The sequence below is a fragment of the Dipodomys merriami genome, unplaced genomic scaffold, assembly GCF_024711535.1.
Source record: "Dipodomys merriami isolate MVZ:Mamm:240054 unplaced genomic scaffold, mDipMer1.0.p SCAF_122, whole genome shotgun sequence".
Lineage (NCBI taxonomy): Eukaryota > Metazoa > Chordata > Mammalia > Rodentia > Heteromyidae > Dipodomys > Dipodomys merriami.
This window is the reverse complement of record NW_027202516.1, coordinates 2,724,575-2,743,180: the sequence shown is the minus strand read 5'-3', so window position 1 is coordinate 2,743,180 and position 18,606 is coordinate 2,724,575. Positions and strand designations below refer to the sequence as shown.

General features: G+C 50.6%; 1 protein-coding gene and 1 long non-coding RNA gene across 8 annotated transcripts; one reads left to right on the top strand and one right to left on the bottom strand.

Moving 5' to 3' along the window:
• The first annotated feature begins 240 nt into the window (after positions 1-240).
• Positions 241-11,529, top strand: LOC138823745 (uncharacterized). Of its 5 annotated transcripts, none has more exons than XR_011370897.1 (5): positions 241-465; positions 5,318-5,462; positions 7,530-7,734; positions 8,396-8,720; positions 10,199-11,529. It is a non-coding gene; the product is annotated as an uncharacterized lncRNA (long non-coding RNA). The 5 variants fall into 5 exon arrangements; XR_011370896.1 differs by having other exon boundaries at positions 10,191-11,529; XR_011370899.1 differs by having other exon boundaries at positions 7,530-8,256; positions 10,191-11,529.
• Positions 3,838-18,497, bottom strand: LOC138823744 (glutathione S-transferase A4-like). Of its 3 annotated transcripts, none has more exons than XM_070017293.1 (7): positions 18,410-18,497; positions 12,256-12,360; positions 11,306-11,357; positions 8,959-9,091; positions 7,902-8,043; positions 5,479-5,610; positions 3,838-4,090 (listed from the first exon to the last, which is right to left on the bottom strand). In XM_070017293.1, the coding sequence occupies exons 2-7, from the start codon at positions 12,340-12,342 to the stop codon at positions 3,968-3,970; spliced, it is 669 nt and encodes a 222-aa protein (XP_069873394.1). In that variant the 5' UTR covers positions 12,343-12,360; positions 18,410-18,497; the 3' UTR covers positions 3,838-3,967. The 3 variants fall into 3 exon arrangements, with proteins under 3 accessions (XP_069873394.1, XP_069873397.1, XP_069873395.1); XM_070017296.1 differs by having other exon boundaries at positions 18,387-18,478; XM_070017294.1 differs by lacking the exon at positions 18,410-18,497 and adding an exon at positions 15,603-15,641.
• Positions 18,498-18,606: the final 109 nt, after the last annotated feature.

The following is an 18,606-nucleotide window of genomic DNA, read 5'->3' as shown; positions in this document are numbered from 1 at the left end:
GCTTCACGCTTGGCCGAGTGCTCTCACTCAGTACAACTGTTTTCTGGGAAGCCGCTGGGCTTCAAGTGCAATTGAATCATAGTTTCAAATTTGACCACAAAGACCTGACAAGAAAAGCAATCGCATTAACTAGATTTACTGGATTCTTTGGCAATTGTAAAGGGAAATGGGAGGGAGGGTAATGTGGACTCCTGAGAAACAGCAGTAGGTTTAAATATTAATTACAGCCCTGTGGACAGGTCATAGTCTTAGATTGAAACTTGAGCCCTCTCTACCCTTCCCTTTCCACTGGTCTGGCTTCCTGGTTTTCCAGTTTTTCCCTCCTCTTTTCCTCCCTCTGCTAGCTCTTTACAATGGGGATGGGCAGACCTGGGGCGCCTTTAAAGTATCTGCTCAGACTAAGAGTGTGGAAGTAACTGAACTTTCTTGGGCCCTACCCCAGGAGGTGGTTGTGAAGATTACCGGGTATGAAATTAACAGGCAGGAATCTTGGAGGAGACAAAGCACTCCAACAACAGTCACGTGTAGGCTTGTAGTTCAGAAAGAACGGGCAGGCCGGGAGGAGGGCACTGAGGCAGGTGTGGAGAAAGTGGGGGAGGGGGGTGGGAAGCCAGTGGTCTCCACGCCTGCTGGAATGGCGGCCACCCCTGCTGCTTAGAAACCCGACCAGGAGCCATCCTGAGTCCCCGCAGTCCTGGGGGTGCTGTGAGGATAAGGTCAGACACCCACATTCCCTGCTGAGAACTCCACTGCCGCGGCACAGGCAACCGCCCCCCCCCCAGGGCCCGCGGCCAGCCTGGGTTTTTGGGGTGCTGTCACTGAGAGGCTGGAACAGGAGCTCCCCAGGGGACCAGATTCCCTCACACAGTTACCAGGCACCCTGGGAAACGCGGCCTCCTCTGGCCCGCGTCCGGATCTTTGGCAAATCTTGAGCGCTGTTAAGTGTTTGCTGTTAGCCTTGGCAGAGGACGGGCAGGCCTGGCTTCCTGCCCCAGCCCTGGCTCCATCTCTGGGAACCCAGGACTCCTGGCTTCTCAGGACCTCAGTTTTCCTCACCTCAATGATCATATGTCTCCGGAAGGGCTGCTGAAAGGGTTGGGCCATATGCGAAAGGTAAGCGCCCTGGGCGCCAGCCTGGTCTCTGTCACTCTGCTGCTTTGACCTTTGTCTTCTTTGGTCTCTGTGTGATGCAATTTCAGTACCAAAGACTCTAGACCCTTGATACAGCGGCACCTATTTCTTGATACCTAAACTTCTTTCCAGAAGGGATAATGCTTTTTTTTTTTTATCACAGCCAAGTATGAGATACAAAGTACATATTGTGCAGAGAACTGATGACTAACAATCAAGGCGAACAGAGTCGCAGCTAGGGAAAACAGAAAGAACAGGACCACAGGGTGCTCTTCTCAGACAAAGATGGCGGCATCTTGTTGGGTCATCAAACCCAGGGCTGGGCCAGCGCGGCAGGGCCTGGCCAGGACTGCGGAAAGTGCCTGTAGCTATCACACAAGAGAGGGCCGAACGGCATTCCCACGACAAAAGACAGCTTGAAAGAAAGGAGTAAGATTCTGACAAGGCTACACCATGCAGGAGTGCTGGAAACATTATGGTAAAAATAAACCTGACACAGAAACAGAAACGTGTCATTCTACTTACATATCTAGGCCAGACAAATTCATGCAGACAGAATGGAGCCTCCTTCCTCCAGGGCCTGGGGGAAGGAGAGAGGAAGCTACCGCCAAGGAATATTTCTATATAAAAATTGCTAACTGATTCATTAGCCTTGGTGTATTTTCTGTAAGAGTAATTTTTGTGTTCCTAAGCCATCAATTTAGGATTTTGATGGAGAGTGCATTGAACGTGTAGATTGACTTTGGCAGTATGACCATTTTCACAATACTACTTCTGCCAATCCACGAACACAGGAGGTTTTTCTATGTTCTTGTATCTTCTTCAATTTCCTTCTTCAGCATTTCATAGTTTACATTGTACAAGTCAATCACCTTTTACATCTATTCCTACGTAACCATTTTAGTCTATCATGAATGGAATTGCTCTGATTTCTTTCTCAGCCTGTTAGTTGTTGGCATACTGAGTCTTGTATGTTGATTTTTTTAAAGTGTTTATCAGACCTAGTTTTGGGGTAGAGCTCTAGAATTGTCTTTTTTTGGGGGGGAGGGGTCTGGTTGTGGGGCCTGAACTCTGGGCCTGGGTGCTGTCCCTCAGCTCTTCAGCTCAAGGCTAGCACGCTACCACTTGAGCCACAGCGCCACTTCTGGCTTTTTCCTTTTTTTTTTTTTTTCTGCTTATGTGGTGCTGAGGAATCGAACCCAGGGCCTCATGCTTGCAAGGCAAGCGCTCTACCACTGAGCCACCTTCCCAGCCCCTCATCTCTTTTTTTATTTGGTTTTGGTAGACTGGGACTTGAACTTGGGCTTTGCACTGGTTAGACAGGTACTGTTGAAATAGGGAGATCAGGTCTGGCCAGCGCCATCTTGGCCATGTGGTGGCTGGTTGGGTCTGGCATCTTGTCTTCATGGTGGGGGAAGGGAAGGTCCCCTCTCCCAGGTATGGGCGTGCCTGAGTCCCTAGAGGCAGGGCAAGGACTTGGGTATAGGTTACTAAACCTGTCAGTCTGGTGCCTGGGATTCAAGTTCCTGTGACCCCTGCCCCCTGACCTGACCCTATAGGCCCAGACCAGCTCAGGAGTCATTACACCTGGCCACATGTCTCTGTACTTGTCTCTACTCCGGTCACAATGGCGTCTCACTTCAGCTCTCCACCGGAGCTGCACTGGCTTGTTGGTATTGTTTTTATTCTTTCTTGTCTGGGCTCCATGGCTCAGTTTCCTAACAGTGTTTAATTAACTGTTAAGTGTATTTTCTGGCTGTTGGTCTTTGAGACAGGAGTCCACCAGACTCCAAAATTTGACCTCTCGAAATGTGGCTTCTCTGTTTTTCTCATGACTGGATTTGCATCTGATTTATGGTACAACAATGTACCACCTTTATCATGCCTCCAGTTATTTTTTCTGGTTATTTAAACATAGAATTTTGCTTTTCGCTTGAGCTCGATGGTACTGCAGTCTTCCCGTCTCCTACTATTGCTGGGATGAGAGGCACACACCAGCACCCTCGGCTTTCTGTTGAGATGAGGGTCTCTTGAGCTTTTATCTGGGATCATTTTACCAAAGCAAAACCCAATCTTTAGTAGCTTTGTTAAATATAAGAATGTTATTGGGGCTGGGAAGGTGGCTCAGTGGTAGAGTGCTTGCCTCACATGCATGAGGCCCTGGATATGATTCCTCAGAACCAGATAAGCAGAAAAAGCCAGAAGTGGTGCTGTGGCTCAAATGGTAGAGCACTAGCCTTGAGCTGAAGAGCTGAGGGACAGCGCCCAGAGTTCAAGCCCCATGACAAAACAAAACAAAACAAAATGTTATCTAATTACCCAAGGTGAGGTTCTGGTTTTTGTTTTGGTTGTTTGGATTTCAAAATTTTGTTCCCTGGACAGTCATTCCCCATTATTCCCCTTCACATTTCTGACTCACCAAATCATTTCAGCTACTCCCAATTTGGCATTTGCCACATTTTCCCCCAATCACAAATCCTCAGAAAGCAGCGCTGGTGTTGGCAATCCTGGCCTCCCAAACCTGCGGCCGCTCTCCCACCGCAAGCCTTACCTTGGTGCAAACATGAAGAAAGGTGAGACAGGTACTCACTGCCGGGACTAAACCTCTGTCTCCTCTTGAATTTATAAAGAAAAACACTGGCTCCATAAAAGTTGTAGATTACCATCCACAACGGATGGGCCAAAAAAAAAATCCATAAGCCAGAATGATTTTACATGGCATTTAATAAGGATTTGCTGTTGAACATCGCGTTGAACGGGCATTGGCTGCTGATGGCAGCGTGGGTCTTGTTCATCTACTCCGTGGTCTAGTTCTGCAATGCACCACCTGCGGCCATTAAAACTGCAGGACGTCCCTGACCACTTTAACATAGTGGTCATCGGCAGGAGGCTTCCTTTGGCTCCCAGGCTGCAGGAACTTCTTAATGTTAGGCATGTTGCCCACTCTTGCTTTAAATGCCTATAGGAAGAGTGGAAGAGTGGGGTTCGGGGGACAGAGAGAGAAAGGGGGGGGGGAGAAAGAGAGAGAGAGAGAGAGAGAGAACCATGCTGGAGATGTGGCCCAAGCTTTTAGTGTGTCTGACTAGCAAGCATGAGGACTCGGTTCCAACCCTTCATGGCCAAATGAAAAACAAAATAAATAAATACTAATATCCATGGACACACAAAAAAAATCAGAGAACCAGAAGCTTGTCATGAAAAGACAAGCTTGATACAGCCCAGTGTTGAACCTGATGATTTTTCAATGTGTTTGTTGGATGTTTCTGGTGAGGGTAATGCAATTGCCAGTGCATTCAGCATAGGTTAAATTAATTACCTTATCAAAAAGAGCCTAAGGTGGCTTAGTGGTAGAGTGCTTGCCTAGCATGCATGAAGCCCTGGGTTTGATTCGTCAGTACCACATAAACAGGAAAAGCTGAAAGTGGTGCTGTGGCTCAAATGGTAGAGTGCTAGCCTCAAGCTGAAGAGCTGAGGGACAGCGCCCAGGCCCACAGTTCAAGCCCCACAACTGCTTCTGTATAAATGATACACAAAGCACAGGTGACCAATAAAAGCGAGGATGGAAGGGAAGGCATCAGGCAGAGGTGGGATTAGAATCACTCAACTTGCACGCCGCTGATATGACTGGTTTTCCAAAAAAGATGTGGTTCTATCACCCAATGAAAACAGAATACAAATTATAATGCAGAAGAATATCTGTTGACATGTAAATATACTACTGGCATTGATAAAGGTGTTAAAAGCAGACCACTAAAACAATATTTAGTAGAATCCTATTCTGGGAGGGAAAAAAACTACAGTGGCATTTGGCTGGTGGAATTATGGGTCTTTTTCTTTGATTTAGATAACGGTATTTGAACTTGCATCTCCTTCATGGTAAGGAAAAGTATATGTATTGTTAAAGTAAAATTGAAAGAAAATCCATCCTATCGGATAAAGCGCTCCTCAGAGTTAGAGCCGAGGACAGTGAAGTCGGGTAGCAGTCGGGTCTGTGTAGGCCCTGGGAGTCGCACCAAACAGGGGTTCCTCCGCGGGCCCCAGCATCACCTGACCAAAAGTGCACAGACTCACCTGCTAGGAGCCGGAGAACACTCAAGGAAAAAGAAAAAAGGAGAGCACTAAAGGTCCCTTCTAGAAACCAAAGTATCTTATTTTCCTGGTCACATAAAGTTGTATTTCCTAACAGATCCTGCAGTGTATGCATGAGAAAATGCCCAGAGTGCCTAGAACCAGAGTGGCTGGCTTTGGAAAGTCTTCTGAAGTTTGAGTGGACACAGAGGCCACCTTGTTCCAGCCCCTGTCATCATCGCTGTGCTTCAGGCTCTGTGGAGGTGAGTAATGCCTTACCTTCAGCTGCGGGAAGCCAGACAGGACACCAGCGTCCAGTTCCTCCACCATTAAAATGGCTTCAAACAGCTGTACATCGGCCCAACTGAATGCATTGCCAACAAGGAAGTCTTCTCCATGGTCTTTCAAAACCTCCAGGGAGGAAAAGAAGAAGAGTGTTGAGTGGAAGTAAGACAATCTTGCCTGGCGAAACACTTATAAAAGCATAAAAATCTGTGGTTCCCATCAGATTTACAAAAGAATCCTTTTCTCAATAATCTCTGCTGCTGGCAAGGATGGCGTGAAATAGATGTGGTACGCTGGGCTGGGAAATGTGTCAGTGATTATCAAGGTCCTGTTGGTGACAAAAGGCTGATACTGGGGTCTTATTACAAGCAATGGGGGGGGGGGTAAGAAAAATTATACCCCGCAGTGCTGGGAGGCCCAAATCTACAATTCATAAGAGTCCAGCTGCTACATCACAAGTAGAAATGAGTCACTCCTAGGGCAGCCGAAGCCTGAACACAGCAACATAGGAAGCAAACTGTCCACTCTCTAATGGAAAGCAAATTGAAAAATAAAAATCTTCCCGGGCAGCTTGGAGTCACAGATGCATCAATAAGGAGCAAAGGTAAATTTGAGCACCATATCTTGTCATGTGATACATATAAGGGTGAACACAGATGTCACTATAGATGGAGAATGTATAAAAGCAGTGAATTCTAGAGATTCACAGCCAAGGCAAAGATAAAAACACCTGGTTGAAGATATCACTGTTACTAAGAGATGGAACATGATCACGTGCTCTCTTCTCATTGTGATCTTAAGCCCCCTGATAAAAACCTAACCCACCTGTAAGACAGAGGCAACAGATTCAAGCAAAGGGGGAATTTTGATCTATAGACTGAGTGCATTCTTCTTTACTTCTGCAGGTAGAAGGAAAATAAGAAAGAAAACAAGAAAGACATCAGAATCAAGGAGCCAATGAGTAAAAAAAAAATCTGATGGGGCTGGGAAGGTGGCTCAGTGGTAGAGCGCTTGCCTTGCATGCCTGAGGCCCTGGGTTCAATTCCTTAGCACCACATAAGCAAAAAAAAGGAAAAAAAATCTGTTTCTTACCTTGATAAATCAACATGACTTAAAAATTAACTAACTAGGGGCTACAATGCTTGGTAAGAAATGTACTCATTATCTTGTCCATGTAATTGTAACCCCTCTGTACAGTATTTTCACAATAAAAAAAAAAACTAACTAGGAGGAAATAAAAACAACTTGGTCCTAAAACAATACTTAAAAATAAATATAAAAAGAGGAAGAAGAAAGATATTTGGAGGTAAAAGGAAGCTTTGTCTTATTAATAAGAAGATAGAAATCAATAGTGTAAGCCAGGCCCTGGTGGCTCATGCCTGTAATCCTAGCTACTCAGGAGGCTGAAATCTGAGGATTGTGGTTCAAAGCCAGCCCAGGCAGGAAAGTGCGTGAGACTCTTATCTCCAAAACCACTCAGAAAACTGGAAGTGGCACTATGACTCAAGTGATAGAGCTCTAGCCTTGAGCTGAAGAGCTGAGGGACAGCACCCAAGCCCAGAGTTCAAGCCCCAGGACCGACAAAAAAAAAAAAAGAAAAGAAGGAAATCAATAGTTTAAGGAGGAAATATTTATCATCTGAATCATTAGAAGTAGAAGAAAAGTTGGAATAAAGAAAACTGATCAATCCTACAGGGCTTAAAACAGAAAGAGGAAAAGTTAAAACAAACAAACAAAAAAGCCTCTTTGTGGGGAAAAACCCTTTGTATTTGTAAGGAAAATAAAATTGACGCAAATATAAGTTTGCTTATATATATATATATATATATATATATATATATATTTGTCTAGATGGTACAAAAACTTGAATTGACTAAAAAAAGCAAGTTGCAGAACAAACATAGTATGGAACTGTATATATATATATATATATATATATATATATAAAACTTTATTATATATATATATATATAAAGAGAGAGTGATATCACATCTGAATATAGTCCAAAGGTGACCCCCACCCCTCTTTCTCTCTTTCTCTGCAGATTTGCTTCAAGGAAAAGAAAAGTTTTAAGCAACATAGGACAAATGTGGACAGTTGTTTGTTCCAAGCAATAGATTCTCAGGACTTCTGCTTTTGAACATCTAAATAGTAAAATAATAGACGGCAGAGTCTTCAGTAGAATTCTTTTTATGTGGCAGAAACCGGAAGGAAGTCCCTGGAAAGCACCGTGCGGTCGACTCTGGGAGGTGAGGAGTGGAGTGATTTCTGTCATTCTGCAGGAGACATGACTGCCCTGTCTGAGACTGTGGATTGTCGAAAGAACTCAGCCCCCCTTCCTCCCCACCGCATCTACCTGCCTCTCACAGAACCACTTTTAAACTCACTTTATCTTAAGAAGTCGAGTGCCACCTACCTTTTCAAAGGCTGGGAAGTAGCGGGTTTTAGCTTTCTGGACGATGGTGGCATAGCTCCCCTCCTTGTTCGTCGGGCTACTGAACGGAGTTGCCAGAATCATTAGCATCAGATCCGAGGTGCCGTCCGTGTACATGTCGATCCTGAAATGGCACCTCAGATGGTCACTCGAGGGGACCCCATGACTACACAGCTCCCTCATCCGACACTCTCCTGGGCACATGGCACCAGTGAGCCACCTCCAAACTACCCCTTAAGCGCCCCCACCCCAAGTGATGCTGGAACCAGATCTAGCCAAGGGCCTTAGCAGGGCCTCTGGAAATGTTTACTGAATGAAAGAACATGTGAAGGAATCGGTGAGTACTGCCGTCCTCAGCCGTTCTTAGAGTCATGAAAAAGAAGGAAGGGAGGGAGGGAAGAAGGGAGGAAGAAAAAGGCACAGCTGTTCATCCTCCAGTACTTGTGATTTGACCTGACAACCTTTTCTATCCTCAGACAGGGCCTGCTTTCCAAGGTGACCCTGTGACTTGCTCTGACGGACGGACGGAGGTGGACACAACGGGCCAGTTCGGAGCCTTCAATATGTGTAGGAGGCTCCTGGGCCTTCACGCTCACTCTCAGAGCCTTTCTCATTGGCGTGAGAACGAGTTAGCTAAGGATCTGAGAGATTCCTGGCCCGCTCCTCTCCAGCCGCTGGGGACTTCAGCTAATACGGAAACAGAGCCGCCGGCGTAATCACTGGAGGTCATACTGAGTGAATCCAGTTAGCATGACAGGAGCCTGACCACGGAGAACCACCACCCAGATGAGTCACAACCAGGTGAGCAATACCAGGAGCTGCTGATTTCAAGTCTCCCTGTGCCTCAAGGTGCTTTGTGGAGTGAATACAGACACGGGAGCAGATCACTACCAGTTCAGAGTCCCACACAAGGGCGGTCAGGCCTAGCAAGAGCATCTCCTTTTGCTTCTGTACTTCCTCCCTTCCGTCCAGGCCGAAAGACAACCTGAAGTGGTCTCAGCTGGAGCAGGAGCAGAGCAGCTGGGGTAACAGCCGGTACCTGGCTCTCTCCTTCAGGTCTTTTCCGTACAGGTTGTACTTAGCAGCGAGGTAGCCGAGGATGGCCCGGGTCTGAGTCAGCATCATTCCATCGATTTCAACCAGAGGCACTTGGCCAAAAAGCAGGTGTCCAGCTGTGGTTTAAGCAAGGAGAGTGGGGACACGCGTCAGTGGTGGCCATCAGTCCGCTCCCATTCTAACTTCACCCAGCAGTTTTATGTTTCCAGCCAGGGAGATGAATTGCAGGCGCTCCTAATTGAGGAAACACCTACCATTTGCTTTGTGTAGCATCTGAGATTCAGTGGACTGTTTCATGAATGTTTATGTGTCAGTCAATTGTGACTTTTTTGAGGTTCCCCCACACATACCCATTTTGCTGTAACTATGTTATAGTACGATCATTTCTGGTTCTCAGAGATTTGGTGCATATAAGAATTATTAAACCCATCTTGGCTAGCCGGGTGCTGGTGGCTCACACCTGTCATCCTAGCTACTCAGGAGGCTGAGATCTGAGGATCACGGTTCAAAGCCAGCCTGGGCAGGAAAGACTGTGAGACTCCTATCTCCAATAAACCACCAAAAAAACTGGAAGCGGCGCTGTAGCTCAAGTGGTAGAGTGCTCACCTTGAGCTGAAGAGCTGAGGGACAGCGCCCAGGCCCAGAGTTCAAGCCCCACGACCAACCAAAAACAAAAACAAAAAAACAAAAACCATCTTGGCACTCCCCAGATATGCTGCTATAGAGATAAAGCTGTGAGTCTTCATTCATTCTTTTTTTGTTGGTTGTGGGGCTTGAACTCAGAGCCTGAGCCTCTTTGTGCTCAAGGTTAGTGCTCTACCACTTGAGCCAGCACCACTTCTGTTTGTTTTTGTTTTTTTTGGGGGGTGGCTCTGATCATGGGGCTTGAACTCTGAGTCTGGGCACTGTCCCTCAGCTCTTCAGCTCAAGGCTAGCGCTCTACCACTTGAGCCACAGCGCCACTTCCAGCTTTCTTCTTTTTGCTTATGTGGTGCTGAGGAATCGAACCCAGGGCCTCATGCATGCAAGGCAAATGCTCTACCACTGAGCCACCTTCCCAGCCCCACCACTTCTGGTTTTTGAGTGGTTTACTGGAGATAAGAGTCCCTGCACGGGCTGGCTTCAAACCTCAATCCTTAGATCTCAGTTTCCTGAGTAGCTCGGATTACAGACATGAGGCACGGGCGCCCTTCTCTTCATTTGTTCTTTTCAAAGTGTTTCAGGTATTACTTGAGGTGACCTGGCAGAAGAGCGGAGGTGACAGCAAGAACGCAGGCCAATCTGGGCTGGCTTTACTCCCTTCTAGCCATGTGACTTCAAGCAAATTACTTTCCCAAGCTCACACCGTCCAGGGACAGCTACGCCTATAGAAATGGACCTTGTGTCCCTCCCCAGCACTCCCCGCCTCTCTCTCATTGTGCTTCCCACCTACAACAATAGTGACCGCCCAGGAGGGCACCCCAGGGCCATCACAGCACCACAGACTCATGGAGGACGGAAGCACTACCAAGGCTGTTAGAGCACCATCTACTGATAAGTTTCTGCAAGGGTTTATGGCGCCACAGCCAAGAATTCAACATATATGTACCCATCCGTAAGTCCTATGGCACGTGTCCCCATGGGGGGCCCAGCGAGGCAGACAAGGGGTGAGGAGCTGCGGTGGATGGACTGGAGAGAGGCTGCCCGACCTCCCCCCACTTGGCTGGGTGAAAACCTAATAAAAATGTGGGTATTCTCCACAGCTTCCACTGTGTCATGACCTAATGCAATATGCCTGTGGATCTGCCACAGAGAGAATGGATGTGAAGGAGAAGCATTAGGGAATACTCTCCGTCTTCTCTGATCAACTGGTTCTTCACCATGAGTCAGGGGAGGGTAGTGAGATCCAGGGTACTGAAGGTACTGAGGGTACTGAGCATCCAGGGTACTGAGGGTACTGAGCATCCAGGGTACTGAGGGTACTGAGCATCCAGGGTACTGAGGGTACTGAGCATCCAGGGTACTCAGAGTACTGAGGGTATGGAGGCATGCAGTCGGTACTCAGAGTACTGAGGGTATGGAGGCATGCAGTCGGTACTAGCCTTCCCGTGTGCTCTTGTCACCTGAGGTCACCCAGAATGTCCCTAATAAGCATTTGGGAAGGTTAAGGAGATGTCCAAGTTCACCGTGTGCCAGGGACAAGGTACCACTGGTCAGCATTAGTGGTCAGCTGAGCACTTGCCTTTTCTGACAGCTTCCATCCCAGAGCTCCAGGGTCCTGCTCAAAGTGAATCCTTCCAGAAAGACGCTCCTGTTTTCTTTCTAACAGCCTTGAACAAGTGCAGACTTACCTTTCTGTATCTTCTCAAACTGTTCTCTTGTTTCAATAAATTCTTCTTCAAACTAGATGGACAGAGAGACATTATTATAAATTGTGTGAATTCAACAAAGAGAGAGTCTAATAGCTTTCAGAAATGCCCAACAGTTTTCAAAATAAAAAAAAAATTAAAAAAGGAAATCCAAAATCGCATCTGAACGGCGTGACGGAGCGTGTGTAGACTCGCTCGCAGGGAATGCTGTGCTTTGGAGGCTTTGCCTCTATTTTCCCCCTTCTTCACCCCACCTTTGCTCTCCTCTCCCTGCAAACTGTTGTCCTATGTCTGCAGCCCCCAACGACTGCTCCTCTTTCTTTCCCCTCTCGTGCTGTTCTCTCTACATGTCAAGGCAAAACACATTTCTCTTTTGTAATGATACATTCAGAAACAAAAAGAAAAGAAAACCAGATCCAAGGGCCATTGCGCAGGTGGTGGTGTCGTGATCTTGTAATGGAATTTCTACAACTTTTGTGCAAGTGATTTATTTGTATTGCTTTTGTTGTCCAGTGGACTGTCTCTAAAGAGACAATTCCAGCACAGCAAGAAGGCTGTGTGGAGGGAGTTTGCAATGAAGGGGGGATTTGATCTGATCTGGAGGGAATCTGCAGTTAGCGGGGATTTGATCGATCTGGGGCGGCTCTTCAGATCTGGAGGTGGGAAGCCTGAGAAGGCTCCAGAACAACAGAGAATAAGTCCCATGTGGACCTCCTCTCTGGTAATGCCATAATCCACCAAGGTGTTTTTCACCCCCAGGAAGCCTCCAGACCCTCCGCACCCCCCCCAGCTCCTCGGGACCAGCACCCCCGCACCCATCTCAGTGGGAGAGTAGGCCCAGCCTGGGTGCAGCATGCCGGACCCTGGAGAAGGGGAGTGGCAGCGGTGACCTACCCCATCCCCCGCCTTCCTCTTCCCCATTGGGAGCCCACCTCGACACCAGCGGCAGCTAGCAGCCAGCGGATGGCCTCCATTCTTCCCCTGCCACAGAAGTAGTAGAGCTTGGGTTTGGCAGCCATGACTCCCAGGTCAGTTTCCTAAAGGGAAAGATTTTTAAATTAAGTTCACAACACAAACTAGCACACTACTCCTGACATTAGCGCGTGTTGAGTAGTGTGCGGAAGCAGGTATCCAAAGGCCTGGTAAAGGGATACAAACATATCAGGGGAAATGGCCAAGGAGAGCAAGAAACTCATGATGGCGAAGATGGGGGTTGCCAATTGTGAGGAGAGGGGGTGGGACTGGGGAGGGAAGTGAGGGGTTCAAAAGTTGCCAGCAGTGTTTTCTTTCTTGAGCAGAAAGAGTCGTAGTCTTTATGGCCAGGCCCAGTGGCTCACGCCTGCAATCTTAGCTACCCAGGACCGAACCTGGCAGCCTGGAAAACACAAGACCGCATCCCAACGGTGCTGTAGGCGAAGTGAGCCTGCCTGTGCTGGCTGCACAGATGCAAATCCCCCGTGCGCTCTGCTGCTGGGAGGCTCAGGGCTTGTGAAGCAAAAGAAGCACTACGGGGCTGGGCTGGGGCATCCCCGTGGTACACCGGCCTAGCACGCATGGCGCAACCCTGAGCACCACACAGACATGCACGTAACTTGGTGTTACCGGAGCTGACGGAGCTGTGCAGAGTAAGTATTTGTAATCACACATCTGTCGGCTTTGTGACACTGTAGATTAAGCCCTAAAGTAGGCCCTCTAATCCCCTTTTCCTTGACTCAACAGAAGTTAGGACAAATCATAACTTGGTAATACAGAAGCTCAAGTCTGCTCAGGCTTCAAAAAGTAAACCCAATTATCTCATTATTTAAGAGTATGGAAAACCAGGCTCAGTAGAAGAGTCATTCTGTCTCTAGCAAATCAAGGCATGAAAGCAATGCGCCCTGAGTCACCGGCATGCAGACACTGAGGGCGCTGCCAGTACCAGAGTCGGGACCATGGAGAAAATGCAGGGCATGAACACAACTCCCATTTCTTTAAAAACAAAATAATGGGTTCCATTGTGCCATTTTCATACACGTATACAGTGTATTTTTATTACCTTGGCTACCTCCCGTGATCCTCTCCCACCCACCGATGTCCACCCCTCAAAGAACAAATAGTTCCCTTTGTATGTTCTTGTTTCTGTCTAGATTCTGCCTAGAAGAGAAAACTTGCAATATTTGTCATTCTGAGTCTGGCTTTGTTCTCCAGTTGTACCCATCTTCCTGCAAATGGCATAACTTCGCATCTCTTTATGCCTGAATGAAACTTCATTATGCATATTCTATACACCACAATTTCTTTGTCCATTCTTCCATTGTAGGCCCTCTAGGCTGCTCCCACAGCCTGGCAATTGTGAATAGTGCTGCATAAACAGAGGTCTGCAGGTTCTATGCTGACTTTGGCTCCCTAGCAGGATCATGGTACTTCAATATTTAGTTTCTGGGGCTGGGAAGGTGGCTCAGTGGTAGAGCGCTTGCCTTGCATGCATGAGGCCCTGGGTTCGATTCCTCAGCACCACATAAGCAAAAAGAAAAAAGCTGGAAGTGGCGCTGTGGCTGAAGTGGTAGAGCGCTAGCCTTGAGCTGAAGAGCTGAGGGACAGCGCCCAGGCCCAGAGTTCAGGCCCCACGACTTGACCCCTCCCCCCAAAAAATTTAGTTTCTGGAGGACCTCCATACTAATTTCCACAGTGACTGCATTAATTTACATCTCACCAACGGAGTATCAAGGTTCCTTTCCCCTGACATTCTCCTCAGCATCTGTTGTCCCAACTCTGATTCTCCTGTCTCTGCTATTAGCCTGCAGAGATGTCCCAAATGAAACTAAACTGGCTCACCAAGGAGGCTTCTTGCAGGAGTCTTCAGCCTTGAGAGCTGAGCCCCATCCCTCAGGCCTCAAATAATCATAACAGTAATAATAATATAAAAATAAGTAATCAGGGCTGGGAAGGTGGCTCAGTGGTAGAGTGCTTGCCTTGCATGCCTGAGGCCCTGGGTTCGATTCCCCAGTACCACATAAGCAAAAAGAAAAAAGCCGGAAGTGGCGCTATGGCTCAAGTGGTAGAGCGCTAGCTTTGAGCTGAAGAGCTGAGGGACAGCGCCCAGGCCCAGAGTTCAGGCCCCATGACCGGACCCCAAAAAAAAAAAAAAGTAATCAAAATCTCTTAGACAATAAGGAAGAACACATATCTCCTACATTAATCTGAGTTAAACCCTGGATGCTACTTTGAAGCCCACTTCCACCACTCTCTCAACTGTGAATTCCCCAAGCTCACAAGAAGTCTGAACTTAGTTAGATGAAAAAGCTAAAGCCAAAAGAGAGACTCTTATCTATTCAGATCCTTGATGCTACTTGAGAATAATCAAATTTGAACTGCCGTCACGGTGGTTGTGGTTTAAAGACTGGGGCAAGTCTGAGAAAAACGCAGGCGTCAGAACTGGATCACAGCAGCTCCACTGCGGTAAGCACCCTGGAAACGTGGGCACAGAGCAGTGCCACTCAGACCGCGGGGATGGCATCTTCCCCGTGCCCGGGGCAGGCTCCCAGATCCAGGAAGATCCTGTACCCTTGTCAGCCACCACAGCACGAGGTGGCCGGTGCCTGGGTGTGAACCAACTGTGTTCAAAAACATCTAAGTGATTTTTAAAAATTTGAAAAATGAAAAAATAATAGCCAGGCGCTGGCAGCTCATGCCTGTCATCCTAGCTACTCAGTAGGCTGAGATCTGAGGATCACTGTTCAAAGCTAGCCCGGCAGGAAAGTCTGTGAGACTCTTATCTCCAATGAACCACCAGAAAACTGGAAGTGGCGCGGTAGCTCAAGTGGTAGAGTGTTCACCTTGAGCTGAAGAGCTGAGGGGCAGTGCCCAGGCCCAGAGTACAAGCCCTACCACCGACCAAAACAAAACAAAACAAAACAAAAAACAAATGGGCTGGAAAATAGCCCTCAAATCAACACGTTTCCCCGTTCCGTTATGTCTGTTATGTCATTCACCATTTAACTGTTGCATATTTGTTTTTGAAATGACATGGAATTGGTCAAACAGGTGTGGGGACATTTGAGTGTTAAACCACCCACAAGCAGTACAAGCCTTCAGAAAGGCCCTATCTAAATATACATTTGTCATGTCCTTTGCAATTGCCTGATGACAAATCACCTGTCCTTTTTATCTGATACAAGCAGACTTTGGAATCATAAGCATTAACATTAAAACAGTTGTTATCTATAAGCTACAAACTGGGCAACAAAGCATACTCTACCAAAACCTGGAAGAGGAATATATGAAGAGCTTCCGCACTAACCTGCTCTCTCCTAGGATCCTGTCCAGTAGGTGCTAACAGGAAGAGTTAGGAGGATTTATAGTTTTTCTTTGACCATGGAAACCTCCCTCCACTCAAATGATTAGCCCAATGAGCGCTTTAGTTTTCACAAGTGCCTCTCAGGTTTCATGTTACATCTATTATTTGTATATTTGGTAGCACATCAAATTACCCTAAGAAGAAGAACTGGCTAGTCAGGCTAGTGCTGGCTCTGAATCCCTCTGTGCCAAACGCTCTTTTGGTGGTGGCTCTACAAAGGGGGGCTGTGACAAACACAATTCCTGTACTAATTGTGTCTCTATTCCAGTCCAGAAAGACAGGCCATGTAAGTAGCCAAACACACACTGCGTGTTCAAAATAATAACAGCAAAGCTGTCAGTCAACTGTATGCCAACAAAGTATGGGAGAGAAGCATGGGAACACTTGGTTTCAGTCTGTTTTGTGTTCTATCACAGAATATTTAAGACTGGGTAATTTATTTTAAACATACACACACCCCAAAACAGAGACAGGGCTGAAGGTGTGGTTCAAGTGACAGAGCATCCACCTAGCAAGTGTGAAATGTGAAATGTGAGTTCATACCCCAGTACTGAGAAACAAAACAAAACAAAACAAAAAGTGTGAAGTGTGAAATGTGAGTTCATACCCCAGTACTGAGAAACAAAACAAAACAAAACAAAACAAACCCACGCGAACCCAACATAAGGGAATTCAGGCAAGAGAAACAGAGAAGCCACATTTCCAGAGGTGGCCCTGGGGGACTTTATTGAAAGCGGTGAGCGCGGGTGGATTCCTGTCCCGAAGCCCCCCAGCCCCTTGAATACACTGAACACAGTCAGGAACTGAGCCAGGAGAGCAGGAGAGGAGAGGAACAGCAGAAAAGGGGCACCCACAGCTCAGACCAAGCCCAGGGGAGAGCTGAGGGGGGGCAGGGAGGTCGTGGAGGGGTGAGGGGGGGCAGGGAGGCCATGGAGGGGCGAGGGGAAGGAGGGGGAGCAGGGAGGCTGTGGAGGGCTGAGGGGGGCAGGGAGGCTGTGGAGGGCTGAGGGGGGCAGGGAGGCCGTGGAGGGCTGAGGAGGGGCAGGGAGGCCATGGAGGGGCGAGGGGGGGCAGGGAGGCCGTGGAGGGCTGAGGAGGGGCAGGGAGGCCGTGGAGGGGCGAGGGGGGGCAGGGAGGCCGTGGAGGGGCGAGGGGGACAGGGAGGCCGTGGAGGGACGAGGGGGAGCAGGGAGGCCGTGGAGGGGTGAGGGGGAGGAGGGGGAGCAGGGAGGCCGTGGAGGGACGAGGGGGAGCAGGGAGGCCGTGGAGGGGCGGGGGGGGGGGCAGGGAGGCCGTGGAGGGGCGAAGGGAGCAGGGAGGCCGTGGAGGGCTGAGGGGGGGCAGGGAGGCCGTGGAGGGGCGGGGGGGGGGGGCAGGGAGGCCGTGGAGGGCTGAGGGGGGGCAGGGAGGCCGTGCAGGGCTGAGGGGGAGCAGGGAGGCCAGGGAGGGGCGAGGGGGGGCAGGGAGGCCGTGGAGGGCTGAGGGGGGGCAGGGAGGCCGTGCAGGGCTGAGGGGGGGCAGGGAGGCCGTGCAGGGCTGAGGGGGAGCAGGGAGGCCGTGCAGGGCTGAGGGGGGGCAGGGGGCCGTGGGGTGACCCGAGGCTGGAGCAGCGGCCAAGGGACGCGGCTGGCCCGTCGGGGGGGGGGGGGACCTCGCCCTCCTCCGTGCGGACAAGATGGCGCCCGTGACCCCCCCCGCCAGCCCCCCTTCCACGACGGCACCGACGCGTACAGCTCCTGTTGGAAACCCCCAGGCCAGCGGCCGGCCCCTGGCGGGTGCGGACCAGTCCAGCCATCCTCTCCACGGTGACCGCACGCACAGCCCCGCACGGGGGCCGCAGCCACACGCGCAGTCCCCCTCCTGCACGCAGGCCGCAGCCCCGCACGCAGGCCGCAGCGCTGCATACCCAAGTCCCCCCTCCCGCACGCAGGCCGCAGCGCTGCACACCCAGTCCCCCCTCCCGCACGCAGGCCGCAGCGCTGCATACCCAAGTCCCCCCTCCCGCACGCAGGCCGCAGCGCTGCACACCCAGTCCCAGCACGCAGGCCGCAGCGCTGCACACCCAGTCCCAGCACGCAGGCCTCAGCCCCGCACACGCAGCGCCCGCCGGAGGGGCGGGGCGATTTGGGGGCGGAGCCACTGCCTGAGGGGTGTGGCCACTCGCGGAGGGGCGTGGCCATCGGCGCCTAAGGGGTGGAGCCGCCAGCTCCGGAGCCCGTGCCCCGCGTGTGGGCGCGCGTGGTGTGCAGACGACCCAGGCCTGCGGGGGTCACTGTGCACCGTCCGGGACGCCATCGGGCGGGCGGGTGCAGGGCCGCGCCTGGCAGCAGGGATGCCATCGGGGCGGAGGTTCGGAAGTCTGCCCCCGCCCCGGCCCCCGACCCCCGGTCCCCCCGCCCGGCCCTGGTCCCCGGCCCCCAGCCCCTGCTCCCCGGAGCTCACCCCCTGCCTCCCGGAGCGCACCCTCCGGCCCCAGGCCCCCGCTCCCCGGAGCGCACCCTGCGGCCCCAGGCCCCCGCTCCCCGGAGCGCACCCCTGGCCCCAGGCCCCCGCTCCCCGGAGCTCACCCCCTGCCTCCCGGAGCGCACCCCCTGGCCCCAGGCCCCTGCCTCCCGGAGCGCACCCTCCGGCCCCAGGCCCCTGCCTCCCGGAGCGCACCCTCCGGCCCCAGGCCCCCGCTCCCCGGAGCGCACCCCTGGCCCCAGGCCCCCGCTCCCCGGAGCGCACCCCCGATCCCCGGCCCCGCTCGCCTGGTCTCCGGCCCGGCAGTGAAAACCTCTCAGCCGTCCGACTCCGGCTAGCTAGCGGTCCGCCCCGGTTCTGTCCCAGCCGCAGGAAATGATGTCAGAGAGGGTGGAGGCGAACACGGGGACCAGCACCTGGGAGCAGGGCAAGGCCTGGAAGGTTCTCTGCCCCCCCCCCGCCCCCGGGGGCCTCCCTGCCCTGC

Excerpts from the sequence above, each read along its gene's own strand:
- LOC138823744 (XM_070017293.1), bottom strand. The coding sequence starts at position 12,342 with ATGGCTGCCAAACCCAAGCTCTACTACTTCTGTGGCAGGGGAAGAATG. Across the intron at positions 9,092-11,305 it reads GTTTGAGAAGATACAGAAAG|CTGGACACCTGCTTTTTGGC; the intron begins GTAAGTCTGCAC and ends CTTAAACCACAG. Across the intron at positions 8,044-8,958 it reads GACCTGAAGGAGAGAGCCAG|GATCGACATGTACACGGACG; the intron begins GTACCGGCTGTT and ends GTGCCATTTCAG.